The sequence below is a fragment of the Monodelphis domestica genome, chromosome 1 (genome assembly GCF_027887165.1).
Source record: "Monodelphis domestica isolate mMonDom1 chromosome 1, mMonDom1.pri, whole genome shotgun sequence".
NCBI lineage: Eukaryota > Metazoa > Chordata > Mammalia > Didelphimorphia > Didelphidae > Monodelphis > Monodelphis domestica.
This window is the reverse complement of record NC_077227.1, coordinates 268,533,722-268,556,545: the sequence shown is the minus strand read 5'-3', so window position 1 is coordinate 268,556,545 and position 22,824 is coordinate 268,533,722. Positions and strand designations below refer to the sequence as shown.

Genomic DNA, 22,824 nt, shown 5'->3' with positions numbered 1-22,824 from the left:
TTAACCCAACATTGTAAATTTATTTCCAAGATAAATTTGATATATCCCATTCTCAGGATTTTTATGATTTAGGTTTAGAAAATTAAAATTACCAAAGCAAGTTTTATGTTTTAAGAAATCTTTAGAAAATAATTTGCATAGAAATTTCCATTAAGCTGTTTTTTTGGTTGATGTTGGAACTAATGTGAAATATAATCAATGTAGACAACTACCTTTTCAATATATTTTCCATTTATTAATCATTATCAGGTTCTCCATATATACTGCCAGTCTCTGGACAAATCACAATTTTAAAGGACACAGATAACTTTTTAAATATTCAGAACACATCTAAAACTGTTGAGTGAGGTGTTCAGGCTAATTATTTGGCATTGATGACTAACCCAGATTTGGCTTTTTAGATTAGAGTATTTACAGAAAAAGAGAGACAAAGAAAATGTGTTCCAATAGGGTCATCTTGTCTCATTCTGATCTAAAGACAAAAACAAAACAGAGCCAAATCACCTAGTACACACTACATTAACAAATTCAAACTGCATTAACAAAGCTAACAAAATAGTGCTCTTTCAATGCCTTGCTATTTGTAATGAAACTCTAGAGAGAGACTATATAAAATTTTCCTTAAAAAAAGAAATAAGGACCCTCTAAATCATAGACCCCATTATCTGGTGAAGTTTACGGCTCCTTTATCAGAAAGTTTTCAAATAGTTAAAATAAAATACATAGGAATACAAAGGAAATGAAACAGTGTTAAATAAAGATGTTGGGTTTTTTCTCTCCCAAATCCATGGACCACTTTAAAATCTTTGGGATTCATGGAACCAAAATTAAGAACCCCTACAATATCAATAAAAAATTTTCAAAATTGTTTAATGTGAACTGCTAAAAATTATACTTTGAGGTTACAATCATTAATCCTAATTGCTGTTCCTCCTCCCCCACCAAGGGGACAACTATAAAGAAAAAAAAAAGTTGATAAAACTTGGAATATATGCAAGAAAGAAAATATTTAAATAAATATTAGTCCTTCATTTAACTTGATAATGATTAGGATGTCTTTAAAATGATAAAATGAGGAGAGGAGATCTTACAATTATTTTAAATTCATCATCTTGGGGCAGCTAGATGGCCCAGAAATGGGAGGTCCTGGGTTCAAATCTGGCCTCAGACACTTCCTAGCTGTGTGACCCTGGGCAAGTCACTTAATGCAATACACAGTAGTGATCCAAAATAGAAGGTAATGGTTTAAATAAATTAATTTATCATTTTAAAATTACTTCCAGAATAGCCAGGCAAGAAAATTCTTAATGACTATGCAGTTAAAATGACACAAAATTTCAGAATGTTTATTTTAGAATTTTCATTAAATTTTTTAATTTTTTTAAAGGAACAATAATTGCAGCATTTCTTCAATAAAGCTATCTAAACAGAAAACCTGTTCTATATTACTATTTTATTCTTTGTGTTATGTCAAAATACTGTATTGGTGAAAATAAATAACTAAAAAAACACTTTGATTTTATGTTTTATATATTCCACCATCAACTTACACATTCAGTTTTAGTTAACACCATTCTGCACTATAGCAAAAATTTAGCTAGAAACATACAAAGGGTTATTGTTTGCCTTTTTCAGTGTAACTAAAGCAGTGGTACAACATAGTGCTTCATCATAGGATTTTAGTGTAATTCTTCCAAATATCATTTAGATGCTTGCTTGGTATTTTCCCAGTCTAGTCCACAAGTTTTGCTGGCTATCAGGAGGCATGAGTTCTTTCAGAGGATGTGCCAGAGCATGACAGAGAGGCACGTTCACACATTTACATTTGCTTTTCCAGCTTGTTTTTATCAAGAATGCTTCTTGGGTTTCTTGGCACATGTTGCATTTAACTTAATGTCCATTGGCTCCTTCTGAAAGTATCCTCGAAGGCTCAGTATACCTTGCCGTAAGTATGTAAAAAAGTGCAGGGGCCGGCACCAAAGCCAAGAGAGGCAAGTCTTGCTCTAGTTTATCTACTCTGGAGATGGAGATTATCCCATAAGCATGAAGCAACCAGTGGCTGAAGAGAATAATTAGCCTTTTCTTTCTGAGAAGAAGATCTTTGAAGGACTACATATAAATAAAACAAAAAAAAATTCAGATATATATTTGACTGGTATAATTTAACACATTTAACACATAATACTATCTGAAGTTCAGAACTCAGAAAACTATGACCTAGTTGATAAAGGATACAGAGTACAGATTAGCACAAGATTTTTTTGGACATGGGCAATGTGGGAATTAGTTTTGCTTGATTATACAGGTGTGTAAAAGGGTTTTGTTGTTCTTACTTTCTCAATTTGGGAAAGGAGGTGGTAAGGAATGAGAGGGGAAGAAAGCAGATCATGAAAAAATAAAATTTAATTTTAAAAAACGGAATAATCACAATCCCCCTTTGGCACAGATACAGATTACAAACACCTTGAAAATCACAATTATTAAGAAAGCAAGAGGGCAGCTGGGTAGCTCAGTGGATTGAGAGCCAGGCCTAGAGACAGGAGGTCCTAGGTTCAAATCTGGCCTCAGACACTTCCCAGCTGTGTGACCCTGGGCAAGTCACTTGACCCCCATTGCCTAGCCCTTACCACTCCTCCGCCTTGGAGTCACTCCAAGATGGAAGGTAAGGGTTAAAAAAAAAAAAGCAAGTGATTTCTTCACACCTGGGTGAACTGCAGCCATATGGTACTATAAGGGAAAAAAATAGAGGCACAACTTCTTTCACCTTTCCCACCCTTGAAAGCCTACTGACTATAGAAGAAACTAAAATAACACATGAATATTACATCCTTTGTTTTAACTATATCACAACACCCCTTAGTATGGGATATGCCAGAGAGCCAGAAATTGTGATATTTTTAAATCCCAAATAGGTTCTGAAAATAAGTTTTCACTCAAATCCTAAATATCTAGAAAGCTAAAATCACCAAACTTAAAAAGACTCTAATGTTCACGATGACAAAGGTGCTGAAAGATAGTAAGATTAGGGACAGGGGCTGGATCTATGCTATATTGATATGGGAACTCCTGAATAAGGAAATTTTCTCTACCAATTCAGTTGAGTACCTGCTCTGCAACTTATATTTTTAGTTGCCTACAATACTGAGAATCTATGACTTCCTCAGCCAGTATGTGTCAACCGAGGCAGTACTTGAATCCAAGGCCAGACTAAGTAATATTCAAGATAGTTTTTGTGTTAGATAATATTTGATCATACACTAATTTACCTGAAAATTAGTAACTGTATGTAGCATGTGTGACAAATACAAACCTAGAAATAGATTAAGCAGAAAAGGGATGATCCATGGAGGGTATAGAGTAATGCCACAGTTTTCTAAAGACTAGAATTCAAGCAATGTCAAACATCCAGAACTATAATGAACTAGGAAGTTAAAAAAATAGACTCTGTAGTCTAATTTTAGAAAAACTGCAAACACCAAGACTGGCTGCCCTCTGATTCCAGAAGGAGAGCTGCCATTGGTAGGTAATGGTTCTAAAAGCTAATGAGACATGATAAACCCCTAAGTACTAAGAAGCAGCAGTTGAGTTGGGAGTGAATAGCAATATTCATGTGGCTGAGAAAAGTGGAGCCAGCCCCAAGGAGACCAAAGATGGCTTCTTTGTGGTGTTTGAGAATGGAGACCTACCTATCCTCATTCTGAAAGGAAGCTCATTTTAATAGTTCCTGTATCAGCTTACATATCATAATCAAGATTCGTAATGAGGATGGCAAGAGAATGATGAATCTTTTAAGAACAATGACTAAACTTGAGGGAATGCAATCTGTTTTGAAGGAAAAGACTATCTAGATTGAGAAAATTTTAAATGAAACACTGAAATGAGTATAAATCCTGTCCAAGGTCTATGTCCTGTGGTGTTGGATTATAGAGGTATGTATGAAGTTCTACTTAACCAGAATATTCTAACTGGAGCATCCTCTCCAGCTATTTTGGATAAATATTTCATAGTACTTTCTATCATAATTTTACCAATAAGCAAAAGCTACTATAATGTACTGTGCTAGTATCTTTCAGCTGTTTATGGATTGTAAAAAAAAAACAACCCTATAAATTATTATACATTCTTTAGTTAAATCTATACAATCTTTACAGGTAAAAATTATCTTACCTCTATTTCTGAAGCAGACATATATACAGCCAGAGTAACCAAGGACAACACCAATACAATGTATGGAAAGGCATAATCTACAAAGCAAATTTAATATTGTTTTTAAATCTCATTTTAAGTGCATTTTAGCAGTACACAAAAAAGTTAGATGATTATTTCACAAAGGCTGTCTAGCCATGCTATAGCTAACTTACCTTGGAAAAAAGTCTGCTTTAAGAAAAGCAAATGACTATGATTAAAGGACCATAAAACTATGCAGACTTTGACCCACCAATATACTAGGTCTATATCCCAAAGAGATAAAAGAATAAGGAAAAGGACCTTTATGTACAAAAATATTTATAGCAGGTCTTTTTGTGGTAGCAAAGAACTGGAAATTGAAAGAATACTCACCAGCTGGGAAAGGGCTGAACGAGTTGGGTTATATGATTGTGAAGGAGTACTTATTATGTTATAAGGAATGATGAGTAGAATGCTTTCAGAAAAGCCTGAAGTGATGGAGACTTACATGAACTGATGCAAAGTGAAGTGAGCAGAACTAGGAGATCACTGTATGTACAGTGACAGCAATATGGTTCAATGATCAACTGAGAATGACTTGGCTTTTCTTAGCAATATGATCCAAGATAATTCTGAAGGACTTATAATGAAAAATGGTAACCCCAAGCAGAGCCAAAATGGTGGAGAAGGTACACAGAACTGCCTAATTGCTACCCAATTATCCTCCAAATAACTTTGATATAATGCCTCCAAACAAATTCTAGAGCAGCAAAACCTACAAAAAAAATACCCAAGGTAAAACAATTTTTTAGCCCAAAACAACTTAAAAGGCTGTCACACCTGGGTGGAAGTGGAGCACACTAAGACAGGTCCCACCTTGCTAACCCTAGGGGCAGTTGAATCAGCAACAAAGACTTCCAGAACTCTCAGCAACAGATCGCAAGGGGAAGCCAGACAACTGCTCAGGGAATTACAGGGCAAACTGGCTCTAGGTGTAACACTGCCCACACTCAATTCCACATGCAATCTGGGTCAAGATCCCAGAGCACACTGGTGCTTGTGGTCACAGGACAGCAGGGGATGCTGGTCACAATTCCAAGACAGAAAACAGTGCTTGTGGTTATTTACAGATCAGAGCATAGGCCAAGAGAGTATGTTATAAGAAATGAGCTGGAAGAGCAGAAAAACCTGTAAAGACTTACAAGAACTGATGCAGAGTGAAGTCAAAAGAACCAGAACACTGTACACAGTGAATAACTTAGCTATTCTCAGCAATATAATGATCCAAAACAATCCCAAAGGACTCATGATAAAAAATGCCATATGCTTCCAGAGAAAGAATTGGAGTCTGAATTCAGACCAAAGTAACCTTTTTCACTTTTTTTTTGTTTGAATTTCCTTCCACAAAAAGATTAATATAGAAAAATATTTTTACATGATTGTACATGTTAAATCTCTATTAGATTGCTTATCATATCAAGGGAGGGGGAGAGGAAGTAAGAGAATTTGAGACTCAATTTTTTAAAGTTAGAAATTATTTTTACATATTAGGGTAAAAAGAAAACATCCAAAAAAATCTGATTCACATACACCTATATTTTTATGCAAGTCACTGATAAAAATTAAAATTTTTTTATTGGTAAGTAAAAAAAAAGAAACAAATGAAAGAATGCTATCCACCTCCAGAGAAAGAACTGATAGTGTCTGAATGCAAATCAAAGCATACTTTTAAAAAAATTTTCATGGGTTTTTTGGTTTTTGGTCTGTGTTCTCTTTTGCAAGATGGTTAACAAGGAGATACATTTTGTATGACTGCATATCTATGTCAAAGTTCTTCTCAAGGAAGGGAGGAAAGAGGGAATAAAGGAATTTGGGATTTGAAAATCATAAAAAACAAATTTTAAAAATTGTTTTTACATGTAATTGAGAAAAAAATTAAAACATTTCTTAACAGAAAAAAATAGGATCATTAAGATCTTCTAATATAAAAACTATCTAGCTTTCCACTTCATATAAAGTAATACTGAGAGCCAAACAAGGAAGAGATAATCAAAAAATGAAAACTTTGGGCTAATTATCACTAAAGAATATTGATGCAAAAATATTAAATGGAATTCTAGAAAATTCTAGTAATCATATTAATAACAAATTACATAACTGTAACAACAGAAAAGGTTTTGACATAGCACACGTGTTTTTAAAACATAAAAATAAGAGGTCATTTCCTCAATATGATCAAAAGTACTGGAACCTAGAACAATCTGTAATGAAGAAATACCAGAAACTTTCTGATTTAAATCAGAAGTAAAACAAGGGTGTCCACTGTGTGGAGCGGAATTCGGGAAGGGGGGCTTGCTCCCCCATGAATCACTCTAATGAGCAGACAGGAGATTTGATGCTGGCAGAGTTCAAATGGCTTTATTCAGAGGCATGGGGTGGAGGGGAGGTGGAGGAAGGATAAGAGAACACAGCCCAGAGAAAGGCAGCATCCTAACAGGAGGAGAGGTGGGGGTGGGAAGGCAAGAGTGAGAGAGAAAGTGGCTCCACAGTCTGAGAGGCCTCAGAAGTAGTGAGCATAGATGTCCAGATTTACTAAGATTGTATAGGGATCCAAAACTGCTATTTTCCACTTTCCCATGATCTGTATCTTATTCTACCCTCCTTCCTCTATCCTCCTTAATCTTCCCCAATGCTTCTGAGTGTCTTTTCTTTATCTTCCAACATTTCCAAGTGTATGGGAATATTTCTTAGGTTTGCAATTTTAGATGAGTCAGGTTTTTAGGCCTGCTGAAGGATTTATCCAAGGTGGCAGCATTGCAACAATTGAGGTTGAAACACTCTGAAACATTTCTTGGGCTATATAGCACTGCAACAATTCTTGAGTTTTAATGAGCATTTCTTAGGACATGTATTTAATATGATAACTTTTAAATTTTGAGATTTCTCTCATAGGATTTAGGATATTCAAAACTTCTTCCCAAGGGAATAGAAAAAAGGGGGGAGCTCTTTAGCCACATTGAGAAGAATATCAAAGGTCTATACTAAAATACATACATACACACACACATACACTACTACAGGAAAGTCTCCTTATTGGATAGGTGTTGAGGAACCTTTTTTTAAATTTTGGCATCAAATATCTCTGATCAAACTATAACTATGATACAAGATATGGAGTTGTAAACTGATCTCATCGTTATGGAAACTATGAAATTATGATAAAAAAAATCATAAAAATTTACATCCTTAGATCTTACTGCTGGGCATATATCCCAAGTAGGTAAAAGAATAAAAAAGAAAGTTTACAAATGCAAAGCAGTTGGGTTTTGTTTTTTTGTGTGTGAAAACAAAACTGGAAACCAAGGATATTCCCTTCAACTGGGGAATGTCTCAACAACTTGTGGTCCTCTGATGTAATAGAACAGTACTGTACCATAAGAGATGATGCATAGAAAAAATTCAAAGAAAAAATACACAGAATGAAGTTAGAAGTTAGCAGAACCTGGAAAACTATATGCAATGCCCACAAAAATGCAAATGGAAAAACAAAAACAAACATTCCCCCACAAAAGAAGTTGAATTCCATAATTATAACAACAAAATATGACAAAATTGAAAAAGAGATGAGAAAATATGCCTCCCTCTCTTCTTTGCAGAGACAGGAAGTATGGGTGCAGAAGATTGCATATACTGTCACTCAGTTGATGTCAGTTTGTTTTGCTGAACCACTTTCCTTTCCTTTTTTAATTCTTTTTTATAAGGGAAGGCCCAGTAAGTAGGAAAAGGGTCAAAGAAATATATTTAAAAATGAAGATAATGTAAAAACAAAATATATCTACAAAAAGTATTTTTAAAGTAAGATTGGCAAATTATATAACAAGGTAACACAAATATATAACATCAATAGTCATTCCCTCATAGATAAGTAATCAAATGATACAAAGTTTTTGAAAGAAGAAATGTAAACTATCTACGACCATATAAAAAAATGCTCTACATCACCATTTAAGAAAAATGCCAAATGAACTCTATGGGTTCACCTCTGTCAAACCATAAGTTCTAGCCAACCTATAATAAAATCACTGAGGCAGAAATCTGATCCAACAACCATTTATTAAAGGGATTTGCCCTCCTTTAATGAATGGGACCTTGGATCATCCTCATGATCTGAGTCCCAAGCACAGATTTTATAACCCTCAGGTCCCAGACAGTCCAGATGGTGTACTACAAAATACAAATTCTTATTGGTGGAACCACAGTCACATTAGTGATTTTGAGACAATGGGCAAGCAGATCTCTACCAAAGCCCTAGCAATGGGCAGAAGTTGGGCAATCCAGTGAGCAGAATCCCACCCAATGTTAGGCAATCAAAGGGAATAACAAAGGGTTCCTAAAATAACTTGGATATTTTCCATAGGTGGTCATAAGAGGGACAAGAAAAGGACCATCTCCATTCAAAGAATGAGCAGAATGTACTTTCATCACTGATTAAGGGGTCACAAGATGGACAATAGAATGCTCAAGTTGATTTAGGGGAAAATGTCAGAGGATGGAGGTCTAGAGATCCAGACAATTCCCTTTACTCATGTTGGCATTACTCATTAGGCCAAATGGGTGGAGGTCCTCTAGTTGGGCATTTTGGGGGTTAAGCAAGTGCACATATGACTCTTACTATACAGTCTTAAATATTCTCATGGCCTTAAGTCTCATATAAGAAAGAATCCCTTTACTCTGAAGTGAGTATAATATAGATCAATATCTATATGATCTGACTTGATTATATATGAATATGGGCATGCCGAGCAATAACTTATATAATCACACTTAACAGTAATACTGACCAGAAATAAGCTAGAGCTAAATAATAAATTATGGATAGATAATGGATCAATAAATTAATTATTTTTCATACCTCACATCAAGAAAGTTGGCAAAGATGATAAAATGTGGAAATGGTCAACACTGTAGAAGCTATGGAAAGGCAATTACACAAATACACCGCTGGAAGAGCAGTAAGTTAGTCCAATGTTTCTGGAAATAATTTGGAGCTACATGAGAAAAGTGATGAAATTATTGATACTCTGACTCATTAATACCAATGCTGGACATATATATCTCAAGGATGTCAAAGTCAGGAAAAAATATTTGCAATAGCACTTCTTGTAGTAAAGAACAACTAGAGACAGAGGGAATGTCCATCAACTGAAGAATGAGTAATTAATATATCAGTATAATGGAATATTATAATGCCAGATGAAAGAAAAAATAAAAAGTATTCAAAGAATCTGGGTAGATATGTGAAGTAATACAGAAGAAAGAAGAATAGACACAATAATACATCAGAATTGAGTATTGCAAGAACTAATCTTGAGTCTAGAGAACTTTTATTAAAATTCCCTCTCTTTAGTAAAAAGGTGAACTAAAGGTGCAGAACAGAATATATGGTGTCAGATATGGTTAATGTGCTGATTTAATTTTTTTTTTAAATCCTTACCTTCTGTCTCAGAATCAATACTGTGTTTTGGTTCCAAGGCAGAAGAGCAGTAAGAGCTAGGCAATGGGGGTTAAGTGACTTGCTCAGGGTCACATAGCTAAGAAGTGTTTGAGGCCAGATTTAAACCAAAAAACTAGAGATCCTGACTCTAGATCAGATAACTTTTTTTTAAATTATATGAGTTGGTTCTATGGAGGAAAGAATATTGGAAAGTGATAATGTAAAACAATCAAAGGCACAAAAACATTTTAAAAATAAAAGTACTGGTGACTAGATTTCAATATCTAAAATGTTAATATTAAAATTTTAGACTTAACAATTCTGAATAAGTATAAATTAAGAATACTTCTAGAAAATCAAGAATACTTATACAGTGGAAATGTTTAGTTCAATTATTGCTTATCTTCCAAATGATTAACTGTTATTGCTTCCTTTGATATTTGTATTATTTTCAGGGAATTAAAGAAGTTTTAGCTATGTTTCTAAAACAAAATAGACTTGCATTTTATATCAAGATGTTAAAAACACTTAAACACATTGATATTATGTATTATATGTACACATTAAAAAAAACATATTTCACAACATCTCACTTACATAGAAGGCCTCCTCCAACTGCTTGAATCACAGTTAAAATTGGAAAGAAGTAAAGAGCTGCATAAATACTTTTAAATCGATCGGACTTCCCTAAGCCACAGGCAATCTTCTTTACCAGAAGTGGTCGGAGCAGCATCATTAATACCAAGCAGAAGGCATAATAGATAAATACAATGGTATATCTATAAGATACAATTAGATCAATAAAATTTTAAGAGAAAAGATAGATAAGTGCTTAATAAATATGAAATAAAATCTATGAAGTAAAATTTTGAGTGAAAACTATTAGTTTTTAAAATGTCACAGATATTTTCAAATCAAAAAGTTTAGAATATACATTAAAAGTTCAATTTTTGATGAGAGGATCAGGTTTTTAGATCTTCTTTAAAGGTTGTACAAAGTCTCATAGATTGGATATGAGGCTGGTTTATATGATCATGGCAGCTCTCTTCAGATTCTGAATTTAAAAAAAAAAAATTCTAATCTGTATCAGTAGGGGGCATTTTCTCACCAGGAGCTTCTTATATCAATGACAACAGAGCTCATCAAAAATAAAACAAAAATCCCCAAACAACTCTTTGAATCAACATCAATATGACAGACAGACCAGTCTGGGTTATTAGCATATGCCTTCCTGGGTCTCCAATATACTTGTATTAATTGCAACTCTTCTCTCTGCTCTGGAACTCTAGGGTTCCTGAATCAGCTTAAAAATCACACCCTCTATACCTGTTCACCATGCTCACTCTTTGCTTTTGGGTTACTATAATACTTTTGTGTTCAGCATAGTATGTTACAATGTTTAATCCATTGTCTTTCTTTGCTGTACTAAAAAAAAAAGTGTCTCTATGATAACCTGCCTTTTGGTTTGTTCAAGTTACCTGTTCTTGCAAATCTCATCTGAGGAAAGCATCAATCACTGTTCTCTAAAGTCCTAGAATCTCCTAGAGGAACTATCAGTCAGGTTTCTTTCTTCTTTGAAGACTAATTGGTCTCAGTGGCTTAGAATGTGCTATACTCTAAAGAAGTGGCTGAAAATAGTATTAATGCAACTGTAGCAACTACTAACTGCAGTCTCCATATTTATTTTTTAAACTTCCTAACAACATTTAAAATAAAATTTCCAACTCTTTCCAATGTCTATCTTATTAAAGGGCTTTGTTCTCTTTTTTTCCCCCTTAACAAAAGTTCATCACTAACATAATAGTTAGGTCTCCATTTGCAAAGAAAATATTTATGGTAAAGGAATCCCATGTAAATGCTAGGATGATTTGGAGATCTCTGATAATTTTCTTCAAATATTTCCATAGATTCTTTCAATTTTTAGAATTTTTTTTTTATCCCTTCCCATCCCCTCTTTGGATTCCTACATTTAATTAGCATACCTTGGTCTTCAAAAGGCATAGTTAAGATAAGGATTATAGGTAAGTAATATGTTTGTCTAGTTAAAAGAATCAGAAGGGCACTTACTTCTACTTGATTTGTATCTTGGTAAAGCTCTTCAGATGATACTCCCCTTATATTTACCATATGCTTATTCTACAAGTTTTAAGACAAGCCTTTCAACACCAGATAAGTTTTATAAGTTTAAAAGACTTTCATGTGTAGTTTGCAGAATTGATCTCGAAATTTCAGTAACATTTTGTATTTCCACACAATCCTCAATTTAGTTGGGTCTTCCAGAATTTCAGAGCCAAAAAAGTCCTTTAAGGCTTAAAAAAACTGAAACTGAATACTTCAGTTTTAATAGCTTATTAAATTATTTAGTGAATAATAACTGCATGAAGCTATCAGAAATTGTTCTAGCACTAATAACCACCTTAGCAAATTCTTCTAAATTTCAGGACCTAGTAGCAGGAAGATCCTAAAACATTTCTTTGGGCTATTTGGATTTTGTTATATATCTATATATGTAATCTGTATAGCTATACTTAACACCTTTAAAAGGTCATGTGATTTATTTTCATTTCTATTTCTATTTTATTTATTACCAAAAAACAGACAAGGATTAATGCCAATCTATGGTACACTTTTTCATCTCTATCTCCCCTAAATTCATTTCATACTGGATTTATTTCTTTTAGCATGAATAAAAACCTAAAGTGACTATAATTCCTAGAACCCAAAGATCAGGTTAGCCTATTTTCCTCACCAAGTAAAACATAACAATATAAGTATATACAAAGAAAATCCATTATGAAATTCAAATCCATATTACCAATATATTGTCATACAAGTTCTATATTTTAAAGTGGTATTTAGATGAAAATTAAACATTTATTATATCATAGGATCATATATTTAGAGTTGGAAGGACATTTAAAACAAATCTTCCCCTATCCAATCTTTATCTTTCATAGTTGTTTATGATCTTTGAACAGGGATTTTGATATTTGTGGTAACTTCAGTACTCAGTACAGCACCTACCACATGGTCAGCATTTAGTAAATGTTTCTGCTTGACTGATTTTAACTAGGCCTAATCATTTACCTTCTACTCAAAAACTGTCAAAATTCCCCAATGTTTACCCAGTATAGTTGACATTCCAAGGCTGGGCATTCAAGACTCTTCAGAATATAGTTACTAGCCTACCTTTCTAGCCTTTTCTCCTACTCTTTGCTTTTATTGGTCCATATTTAAGCCAAACTGAACTAGTTGCTGTCTCCTGAACATAGCCTATGTTTTTCTGCCTCTAGGACTCTACTCCCATGAATGACTCTGTTCTTTTGTTCTCCTGTTAAAATCCTACCTGTTGTTCCCCAACTCTAAGGATCCATGAAACCCTTCAGATAATGACTACTAAGTAAAGCATTTTCTTTCGAGAAAATCCATGAAGTGCTTTGTCTGTACCTTTTTGATACGTTTTTATATTATTTTATACTGTAATAATATTTGTGTTGTACTGCCCTCCTACAATATAAACTCCAGGTAATTAGGAATTGAAAGTTATCTGAAATTTTCTTCTCTGGGATCTAGACTAGTGCTCTATCTATGGTTCGGGTTTAATAAATGTTAAAGTGAAATGAAATAACTGAATTAGGAAAAACTCTATACTTACAGTGGGTAGACAGCTTCATGAGTACAGTGAATTGTGGTAATATAATCAGGACTTGGGTTGTAGAGCATCGTGTACCAGTCAGAAAGCATTAATACTCTACAAGAACGAATTTGCAGAACACCAACTGGATCACTCACAAGTAAGGTAACAATAGCTGCTACACTGCATTCAATTAAGGCAGTTACATGTTGAAATAATGCACTGGAACTAAAGGGAGAAAAAGTGACAAGAAATTTATAAGGTTATATATAACTTTTACAGAATCTGATTTCCACAAACCTTTATATCAAGAAAATTTTATCCAACAGACAATGCATATATGAAATTTGGGAAGAATTTTAAAACAATCTACTAAAAAAGAGATATTCTTCCCAGACTTGATACTAGTAAATGGCACAATTTAAACAAAAATTTACACTGAAATTACCTTTCCTAGGATAAGACTCATCAAAAAAAAATTTTAATGGGAGTTTATAGTCCACTTATTAAAGTATAATTTATTGTAGAACAAGTCATTTCAAGGATAGTTAAATGGATTCAAAATGCATTGAACTAAAAAAAACTAGAGCATTGAATAATGACTTGATATTAATCATGAGAGAAATATATTCTGTTCTTGATCCTGTTAAATATTTTTATCAATATCTTGGATCAAATTTACAAATGACACAAAGCTGAGTGAGCAAGGTGTTAGATGACAGAACTATAAAGATCTTAATAGACTGAAACAAAACAAATCTACTACATAAAATGTAATAGGGATGATTATAAAGTCCTGCACTGGTGATTCATAATACACTGAATCACCAATGTGAAATAGCTGCCAAAAAAAGCAAATGCAATTTTAGATGAATAAAAGCATAGTACCCAGAATGAAGGAAATATCTTATTATATTCTTGTCAGATAACAACTGAAATAATATGTCCAAAACTGATTCATATATTGACTAGTGCGGAGGTGTCCAAAAACAAGAGTAAGGGGACTCAGAACTATGTCACATGATTATTTGGATAAAATGGGAATGTGAGCCTTGGAAAACAAAATATTTGGAGAAGATGAAGATAGGAATATTATCTTCAGTTGTCTGAGGGGTATCAAGAAGATTCAGAACTATTCTTCTTAAGCCCTGAAGGACAAAATCAAAGGAAAGTTATGCAAAAGTGCCTCAAAAAGTAGTAATTTCACCAATATTTCAAATGGATGAGCAAATGAACACAGACTGCATGACCAACTGTTAAGGATGTCATAAAATGGGTTTACATTAACCTAGACAACCTCTAATATCCTTCCTGTGAATTTAGAATTTGCTTCCCAGGGACTCTCTCTCCCAGCATCCCATTTATGTATCTACATTACATAACTAACGTAGGGAAGATATATAAGTTTTGTGTAGCTCTGCCCCTTCTGGCTCTGCTCCCAGGAATGTAGTTGTGGTGACTGGGTGAGTGCCAGCCACTCACGTGGCTTTACTCAGGCTTTTACTTTTGTTCTTGTATTTCTTCTACTTCAAGTGATTATTAATAAATCTTATAAAATATAATACTTGGAGTTATTGGATACTAATTTAAATGTTATATTCCAAACTTGAAGATTCTATAAGGATGCTGCTTCAATACTTTTGGAATCTGTACTTTTTATCATTGTAATTTTCAATGATTTAAACAACTCCTGTAAGCAAACAACTTTCAAGTCATAGTGGGTGGTATTAATAGTGGGTGTTGTCCGAATGATGATGATGATCTCTTAGCTAGGTTAGTTCTCAGACAATATAGAATTCATCTCCAGGTCTATTAAGAATTTCCAGCTTAACAGATCCTGCCAGGGTGTTCAATATGGAAACAGTTTCAGCAGAAAATAATGATGATGGCACTGAATAAATAAACTACATTTTTTTTTATCATCATAAACTTCCTTTTTTGCCAACTAGTGCTATTCATATTTTTATATACAAAATTGTAACTTCCAATAGTGGTCAACATATAAGCAGAGGGATTTTTATCCCACAAAAAGGTTCAGTAAGTGATCCTTTCACTATTTATATGATAAATATCAATATGGCAACTATAAAATATGTACTTGCTAAAATTACTTAAATACATTTTTAAGAGTTCCTTTAAGATGACATGTTCATTTATGGAAGAACATGGATAAGAAGGTATGGCTAAGATTTCACCAGCATGTAGCAATATCTATATTATTCAGAAAGGGAGTGGGGGGAGAAGCATATTGTTGCTTCAATCTTAAGATTAAACTTTTTTTCCCATTAAAATCCCAAGATTGTCTTCAGGTAAAAAAAAAGGTGTACAGGCTAGTGTTACATTCCCACAAGGTTCTATTCTAAATAATAGACTATTCAATTCTCTACATTTTAAAGTCCTGCAAGCACTAGCACCACAAAACAGTAAATGTACCTCTCGAAAAACATTTTAAATAAAATGAATTTCCTCCATTAAATTAATCTGTTTTACAAAAAAATCTAGAAATATTCTATTCGCTAAACATTTATAAAGGCTTACTACATCCAAGAAAGTAAGCCAGTGTACCAGATATTGTTGATACAAAGGCAAAAAAAAATGCCTAAATAAATAAATCTGAGGAGGGAGAGAGCATAACTAAAATTGGTGAATGTTTCTAGTAGGAAACTTGAGCCTGCAGAGGCAAAGAATTATAACAAGTAGAGATGAAGTGGACCTACATTTCAAATATGGGAGACAGCTTGGGCTAAGTCAAGTAGGCAAGAAATGGATTGCTAGTAAGTTCATAGAACAACAAGTAGGCCAATTTTGCTGACATACAGAGGACTTGAAGCAGAGAAAAGTGAAATAAATCCAAAAGGATAAACTAGAGCCAAATTGAAAATACCATGCCAAGGTGTTTGTATTTTAACTAGAATGAAGCTAAGGATTCTAAAAAGTGAAGGTAAGGCTAGCACACATTTCAGGAATGGAAAAGAACTAATAAAAGAAGAAGGCAGGAGATGGGACTCCCATGTTACCCCTCTTCCTCTTTTTCAGCTGGACTCTTGCCTCTTCACAAGCTGACCCCAACTCAGCAATGCAGCATGCACCTCATTTCTTTTTTTTTCCCATCCTCTTTATTTTTTATTTATTTTTTTTTAATTTTATAGTATTTTATTTGTTCATTTCCATGCATTTTTCATTAAAGACAAAGATCATTTTCTTTTCCTCCCTCCCACCCCCCGTGGTCGACGTGTGATTCCACTGGTATCATATGTGTTCTTGACTTGAACCCATTGCCATGTTGTTAGTATTTGCATCAGAGTGTTCGCTCCGAGTCTTTCCTCTGTCATGTCCCCTCAGCCATTGTAGTCAGGCAGTTGCTTTTCCTCAGTGTTTCTATTCCCTCAGTTTGTCCTCTGCTTTTGGATAGTGTTTTTTTCTCCTTGATCCCTGCAGATTGTGCAGGGACATTACACCACCACTAATGGAGAAGTCCATTATATTCGATTATACCACAGTGTGTTTGTCTCTGTGTACAATGTTCTCCTGGTTCTGCTCCTCTCCATGCACCTCATTTCTTAGAATCTTTATAGATTCCTTCTAGACCAAGCTCAAGTACCACTATTTCCACCTTCTTGATCTCCTTAATTGTTAGTGTTTTCCTCTTCTTTCAGTGGGAAGACAGAGCTACTGAAAATATCTGAGCAAGAGATTCAGGTCCATTTGGTCAGATCTTAGACTTGTGCTTTACAAGATTTTTTTTGGTCAGCAATAAAACATTGTAGAAGACGGAAGCAAGGAACCCAATTAGGAGACTATTATAATAGTTAAGGAGTATAATTCAATCAAGATAAAGTTTAAAAACCACTGAACTGCCAAATGGGAAAGGTGGCATGGTTTAATGTAAAGCATGCTGGACTTAAGAGTTGAGAGGGCCCTAGGTTCAAATCTTGCCTTATTTCAGTCCTGGACATTAACCTGTCTCACATTTCTCATCTGTAAAATGAAGATAATTAGCTAGGGAACCCTATCCTTACAATGAGAATGAAATAATATACATAAAATGTTTTCCAAACCTTAAAGTTCTACATAAATGTATACTAGTGTTATTACATTCGTATTTGCTATCAAAACTTGTTGAATATAAATAGAATCCATCCTAAATTTCTCTTCTATGGCTAGCAGCCTTTCTGTATCCTACTTCCCACTATGAGTGGGCAGAAATGCTATTGCTAAAAAAAAAAATCCTTTTTTCTCAATGGTTTCTTTTAGGAAAGAAAGTATGACGGTTTAGTACAGGTCGGCTGGCAGATTCCACTTCTGAAGATTAATAAATGTTTATTGAATTGAACTAATTCTTCCTATGTCCTTTTCCTAGCACATTTGCCTATTTCAATTTAACTCTGAGTACTAAACAAACTCACAAAAAATTCAATTTACTTTATCTTAATAGAAAGGACAAAACTAGTTAACTGTGATGGAAGTCATTTATAGAAGAATTGAACATATGCAGTTAGAGCAGAATCTAATGACTCAAACATCAAATTCAAGACAAAATTAGAGTGAAGGAAAGATGTTGCATGAAGCTACAACAGCTTTAGCTTGACCTATTCAAAGAGCTGTTGAGTGTTTCCCAGATGTGAAATGGAAAAGGTAAACACATTATCTCTCATTATTGGCATTTCCTACATTAGTTTCATGACATAATAAACTTTAATATAAGTCCTGGAATAGATCTCTAAGCCTAAGTTGAGATATGAAGATACAAAGAAATTTAATTGTTTATGGAGGTATTATTATAATTGATCTTTAAGTTTATCAGTCCAACAACATTCTCCCTGCATTAAGTTAAAATCATTTGGGGGAGGTGGGGCAGCTAGGTGGCCCAGTGGATTGAGATCCAGGCCTAGAAGTAAGAGGTCCTGGGTTCAAATTTGGCCTTAGACACTTCCTAGCTGTGTGATTCTGGGAAAGGCACTTAACTCCCATTGCCTTGCTTTTACCACCCTTCTACCTTGGAACCAATACACAGAATTGATTCTAAGATGGAAGTCAAGGGTTTAAAAAAATTTTTTAATCATTTTTTGGAGTTGCTTTCTAAGAAGTCTCTATGAATTATTTTGAATGAATGAATAAAGTGTTCATTGAGTACTAACTCTGAGCAAAGCACTATATTAAGTTATCAGGATACAAACTGAAAAGTTAGTCCTTACTCTCAAGGAGCTCACATTGAAAAGGAAAGAATCATTTTCTGATGCAAATAATTCTCCCAATTCATTTGTGCTTTCCTAAATCTACTCATATTTGTATTACTATAAAAAAATGCTAATTATTTAAAACTATCATTCTAGTAAATGGCAATATTTGTCAGTCATGTGATTATAATTGGCATTAAGTCAAAGCAAGTTCTGTACTATCATGAGATGCAACACATGGTTATAAAACCATCTCCTTTAATACCCTCAAAAATAAAAGACAAAAAATGTTATTAAAATTAATTTAGCTTTGGATGGGTATAACTATCAATAACTACTAAATTATATTGGTACTTATAATTTGAAAATAAGTAACAGATATTTCATTTGAATGCTATAAGATCTTCTAGAACAGGAATTTTTAACCTTTATTTTATAATGGACCCCTTGAGTTCTCAGGTGAAGCAATATGGCTCTCTTCAGAATAATGCATAAAGTAAAGTACTTAAGATTGCAAGGAAACCAATAATATTGAAATAGTTTGTCAACATTTTTTAAGGCAAATTTCATGGATCCCAGATTATGAATCTCTGTCCTAGAAGATTCTTTTCCCATCCAGACAGTTTTTATTGATAAAGAAGGTTAGCTAACCTCTTTTTGCCTGAGTACCATTCAATGAAGAACCAATGGAGAACAAGAGGAAGCAGGGCCATAAAGCCAAGGTAGAGCCAGTCATAAAGTTCTGGAGACTCTGTACATGGCTGACAATATTTCTGAGTATTCGTTCTCTGCCCTCTTGGGCACACCTGAAAAATAGAAAAACTTTTTATTTGTGGAATTACTTTGGGAATATTACCTAAAAGCATAAAAATATTAATTTATAAGACCCTCTATTTCAGGCTAAACATTTAATTATTCTGCAGCCTTCAGAAACTTAGAAAAGACATTCTTAAGTGTAAATGTGCTCCCTTCATGGAACCTGAACAGGATTTTTCATAACTAAATTATTAAATATTTTATAATAAATAGACTCAATTTGGTAAGGTAGTTGACAAACAATGGAAAACCCACTTATTCATTGTACTAAAATAGGGTAAGAAGGCATAATGCTAAATACTATACAATATGACAAATAATGAAATAATTATAAATGACTATAAAAGATGATTTAATATGTGCTTAGTAAATATAACTTTCTGCAACAAAGACACGCACTATTCTGTAGATAACCAATGTAATAAAGTATGGATTTTTGTATTAATTAACGTCTGATAAATAGTGGAAACTTTTAAGTAAGGCAGAAAAACAATTCTACTTTTGAAAAGATTTTAAAAAGCAATGAAAAGCAAAAACTTACCCCACATTCTCCATATATCTCGGTTGAATCATTTTTATATATTAGTGTCTTTCCACAATAGAGTCCAAGGCATGCTGGTTGAATATCAATAGCTTTTTAAAAACAAATGCCAAAACAGTAACCTATTATTAAATATGCCAATGAAATAATAACAGTGAAACATTTTGGTGCAAATATTAGAATATATTTCAATGTCACCACACTATATCATTATTTCCTTTAGTCAGCTACAAACCGTACAGGTATAGAATGTCTTCTTGACAGCTTTGGTGGTGAATATGTGACACAAAGTCAGTATTCCTGATAACACCTACTCAGGCACCCTTTTAAGTGTACCTGCTTCAGAAGTCAAAGGATTCTGACAAAATATATATATTCTATAGATATATCTATAGATATATCTATAGATCTATATCTATATCTATATATACATACACACATACATAAGTAAACAGCTTTACAAAACTTTAAAGCACTATGTAAATGTTGTTAATTTGTGTCTGACTCTCCATGACCCCATCTGTGGTTGTCCTGGCAAAGATACTAGAGGTTTGACATTTCCTTTCCCAGTTCATTTTACAGATGAGGAACTGAGACAAAAAGGATTAAGTGACTTGCTCACAGTCTTACAGATATTAAGTAACTGAGTCTAGATTTGAACTGTCTTCCTGACTCTACTGGCTGCCCACTATGCTTACAGTCAGAGGCCACAAGGACCATGACATACATCTTGCAATCTTATTTCTATGCAATTTAAAATTTTTAGATGAGAGTGTCATTCCTGTCTGAATATAGCCTTCTTTTAGGATAACTGAGATATGTTACTATTAAGTACTTAATAATGTGCATAGTACTATGATATCTTTTCCCTTTTCCCTTTGTCTTTTACAAGCTCCTTTCCCTACCAATAGCATAGATTCTACCATCTTAAATGCACTAAGAGAGTGTCCCGATTTGCCAACCTCTTCTACTGTGCCCTCTAGAGATCCCAAACCATATTAAACATACTCTCTTTTTAAAGAAAGAGAAGATTTTAAAGCGAAATAAATAAATAAATAAATAAATACATACATAAATACATAAATAAAAGAGAAGATAAAAGAGAGGGCAGATTAGAGGCAGAGGCAAAACAAGACTTTTGCAGAGAGATAGGATAAAAAGAGTGAGGAGAGAGAGAAGAAAATAGAATGGAGGAAAAGACACAGTAATCACAAATGTGAATGGGATGAGTTCATCCCATAAGACCAAAACAGAAAGCAGAATAGATTAAAAACCACAATCCAGGGGAGCAGCTGGGTGGCTCAGTGGATTGAGAGCCAGGTCCAGAGACAGGAGGTCCTGGGTTCAAACAGTGGCCTCAGATACTTCCTAGCTGTGTGACCCTGGGAAAGTCACTTAACTCCCATTGCCTAGCCTTTACCACTCTTCTGCCTTAGTTAGTATTGATTCCAAGATGGAAGGTAAGGGTTTAAAAAAAACAAAAAACCACAATCCAAAAATATGTTGTTTACAAGCAACACACTTGAAAGAGAAAGACGCACATGCTTCAGCTGAACTAAAGAGGATCAGTATACATGTATTAGGTACCTATTCTGTGATCTATATAGTCTGTGATTTGCATGCTGTCTCCCCCATAAGAATGTGAGCTCCTTGAGGGCACAGATGGTGTTTCTGTATCCCAAGGCTTAGCCCAGAGCCTGGCATATACTAACTGCTAAATAAATCCTTGTTGAATGACAGTGTTGGCTTCATTTTATATTTTTTAAAAGCAGTTTACTTTTTTTTTTAATCATCATACTCCACATCTGAGTAATGAAATGAATGTGGTGCTGGGCCTGGAGTCAGGAAGCATTCAAGTTCAAATCAAAACTCTGGGAAACTCACTTAACATCTCTAAGTCTCAGGGTTCCTTGTCTGTAAAATGAGGATAATAAACAGCACCTACTTTATATGGTTCTTGTGAGGATTAAATGAGTTAAAAGATAAATGTGGTTATTTATTAAAATTATTATTTAGCATTCAAATTTTTAAACTTGGTCTCCACACCCATGGCAACCTTAAGGGCTATTTCGGAATCATTTCCCTGAACCCCTGAAAACTTTAAAGTGCTGTACAAATATTATTAATAAACTTATTAGACTCACAGTTTAAATCTTGAGATCGTTCTCTATGATCCCAAGCAAACCTTTAAAGTGCTACATAAACATTATTAATAATAAATTGGACAGCATTTACAATTTTGCACTCTACCCCAACCCATGCAAACCTTAAAGCGCTACATAAAAATTATTACTACTAATTCTTATTAGATTACAGCATTTTAATTTTGAAACAGCCGTTCTCAATCTCCACAATACACATATCTACTAGTAAATTAATTTACTTATTTAATTTTAATTAGATTCAGTTTCACTCGCTTCCTCCTCTGCTCAGGTTGCATCTCACTATGGACCTCCAGAAATCTCTGCTTCTAGAAGGGCTCATTCTCCCTAATGTACAGGTCCTGGGAAGGTGCAGCCGGGGCAATCAAGGTTCCAAGTGGGGGAGGGGAAGGACAGGAGTACAAGCCGCAGGATCAGGCCCGAGTCCTCTCAGTCCCCCTCCCTTCCTGACCTTCGCCCACGGCCCCCAGGGAAGAGTGATGTGTCGGGCAAGGATACAGTCAGCGTGGAGAACGATGGTCACTCACCCATTGGCCTTTTGGACTACGAACCAAGACGAGCCAAAAGGCTGCACCAGCTAGGAGAATTACATCCGGGACGCAAGAGCTCCCAAACCCGGTAACTGTGGCTACAGCTAGACTAAAACTCCGCCCCCTGCCTACGGCAGCCAGTCCGGAACACTCACCCATTAGTCTTTCGGATTCTGGACCCGGAGCTGCAGAAGAGTCATAACCACCAGGACAGTTACATCCGGGATTTCGGAGCTCCTATGGCTCCTCCCCTTGGTAACTGTGGTGATGCAATGCTAATGCCCCGCCCCCTACCTCTTCAGG

At 34.4% G+C, this 22,824-nt stretch overlaps 2 protein-coding genes across 7 annotated transcripts in view; one reads left to right on the top strand and one right to left on the bottom strand.

Moving 5' to 3' along the window:
- Positions 1-1,498, top strand: part of CCDC175 (coiled-coil domain containing 175) — a 117,475-nt gene extending 115,977 nt beyond the window's left edge. For 4 of the 5 annotated variants that reach the window (XM_056810833.1, XM_007472964.2, XM_056810835.1 and 1 more), the window contains one exon: positions 1,388-1,473. The gene's annotated coding sequence lies outside the window, so the exon portion shown is untranslated. Of the gene's footprint in view, positions 1-1,387 lie in introns of all 5 variants that reach the window. The other variant, XM_056810831.1, reaches the window with a different exon arrangement.
- Positions 214-22,806, bottom strand: JKAMP (JNK1/MAPK8 associated membrane protein). Of its 2 annotated transcripts, none has more exons than XM_003339440.3 (7): positions 22,677-22,806; positions 19,830-19,921; positions 19,124-19,278; positions 13,317-13,523; positions 10,259-10,440; positions 4,168-4,244; positions 214-2,109 (listed from the first exon to the last, which is right to left on the bottom strand). In XM_003339440.3, the coding sequence occupies exons 1-7, from the start codon at positions 22,678-22,680 to the stop codon at positions 1,891-1,893; spliced, it is 936 nt and encodes a 311-aa protein (XP_003339488.1). In that variant the 5' UTR covers positions 22,681-22,806; the 3' UTR covers positions 214-1,890. The 2 variants fall into 2 exon arrangements, with proteins under 2 accessions (XP_003339488.1, XP_001369245.1); XM_001369208.5 differs by having other exon boundaries at positions 22,519-22,678.
- Between the last annotated feature and the right edge of the window lie 18 nt (positions 22,807-22,824).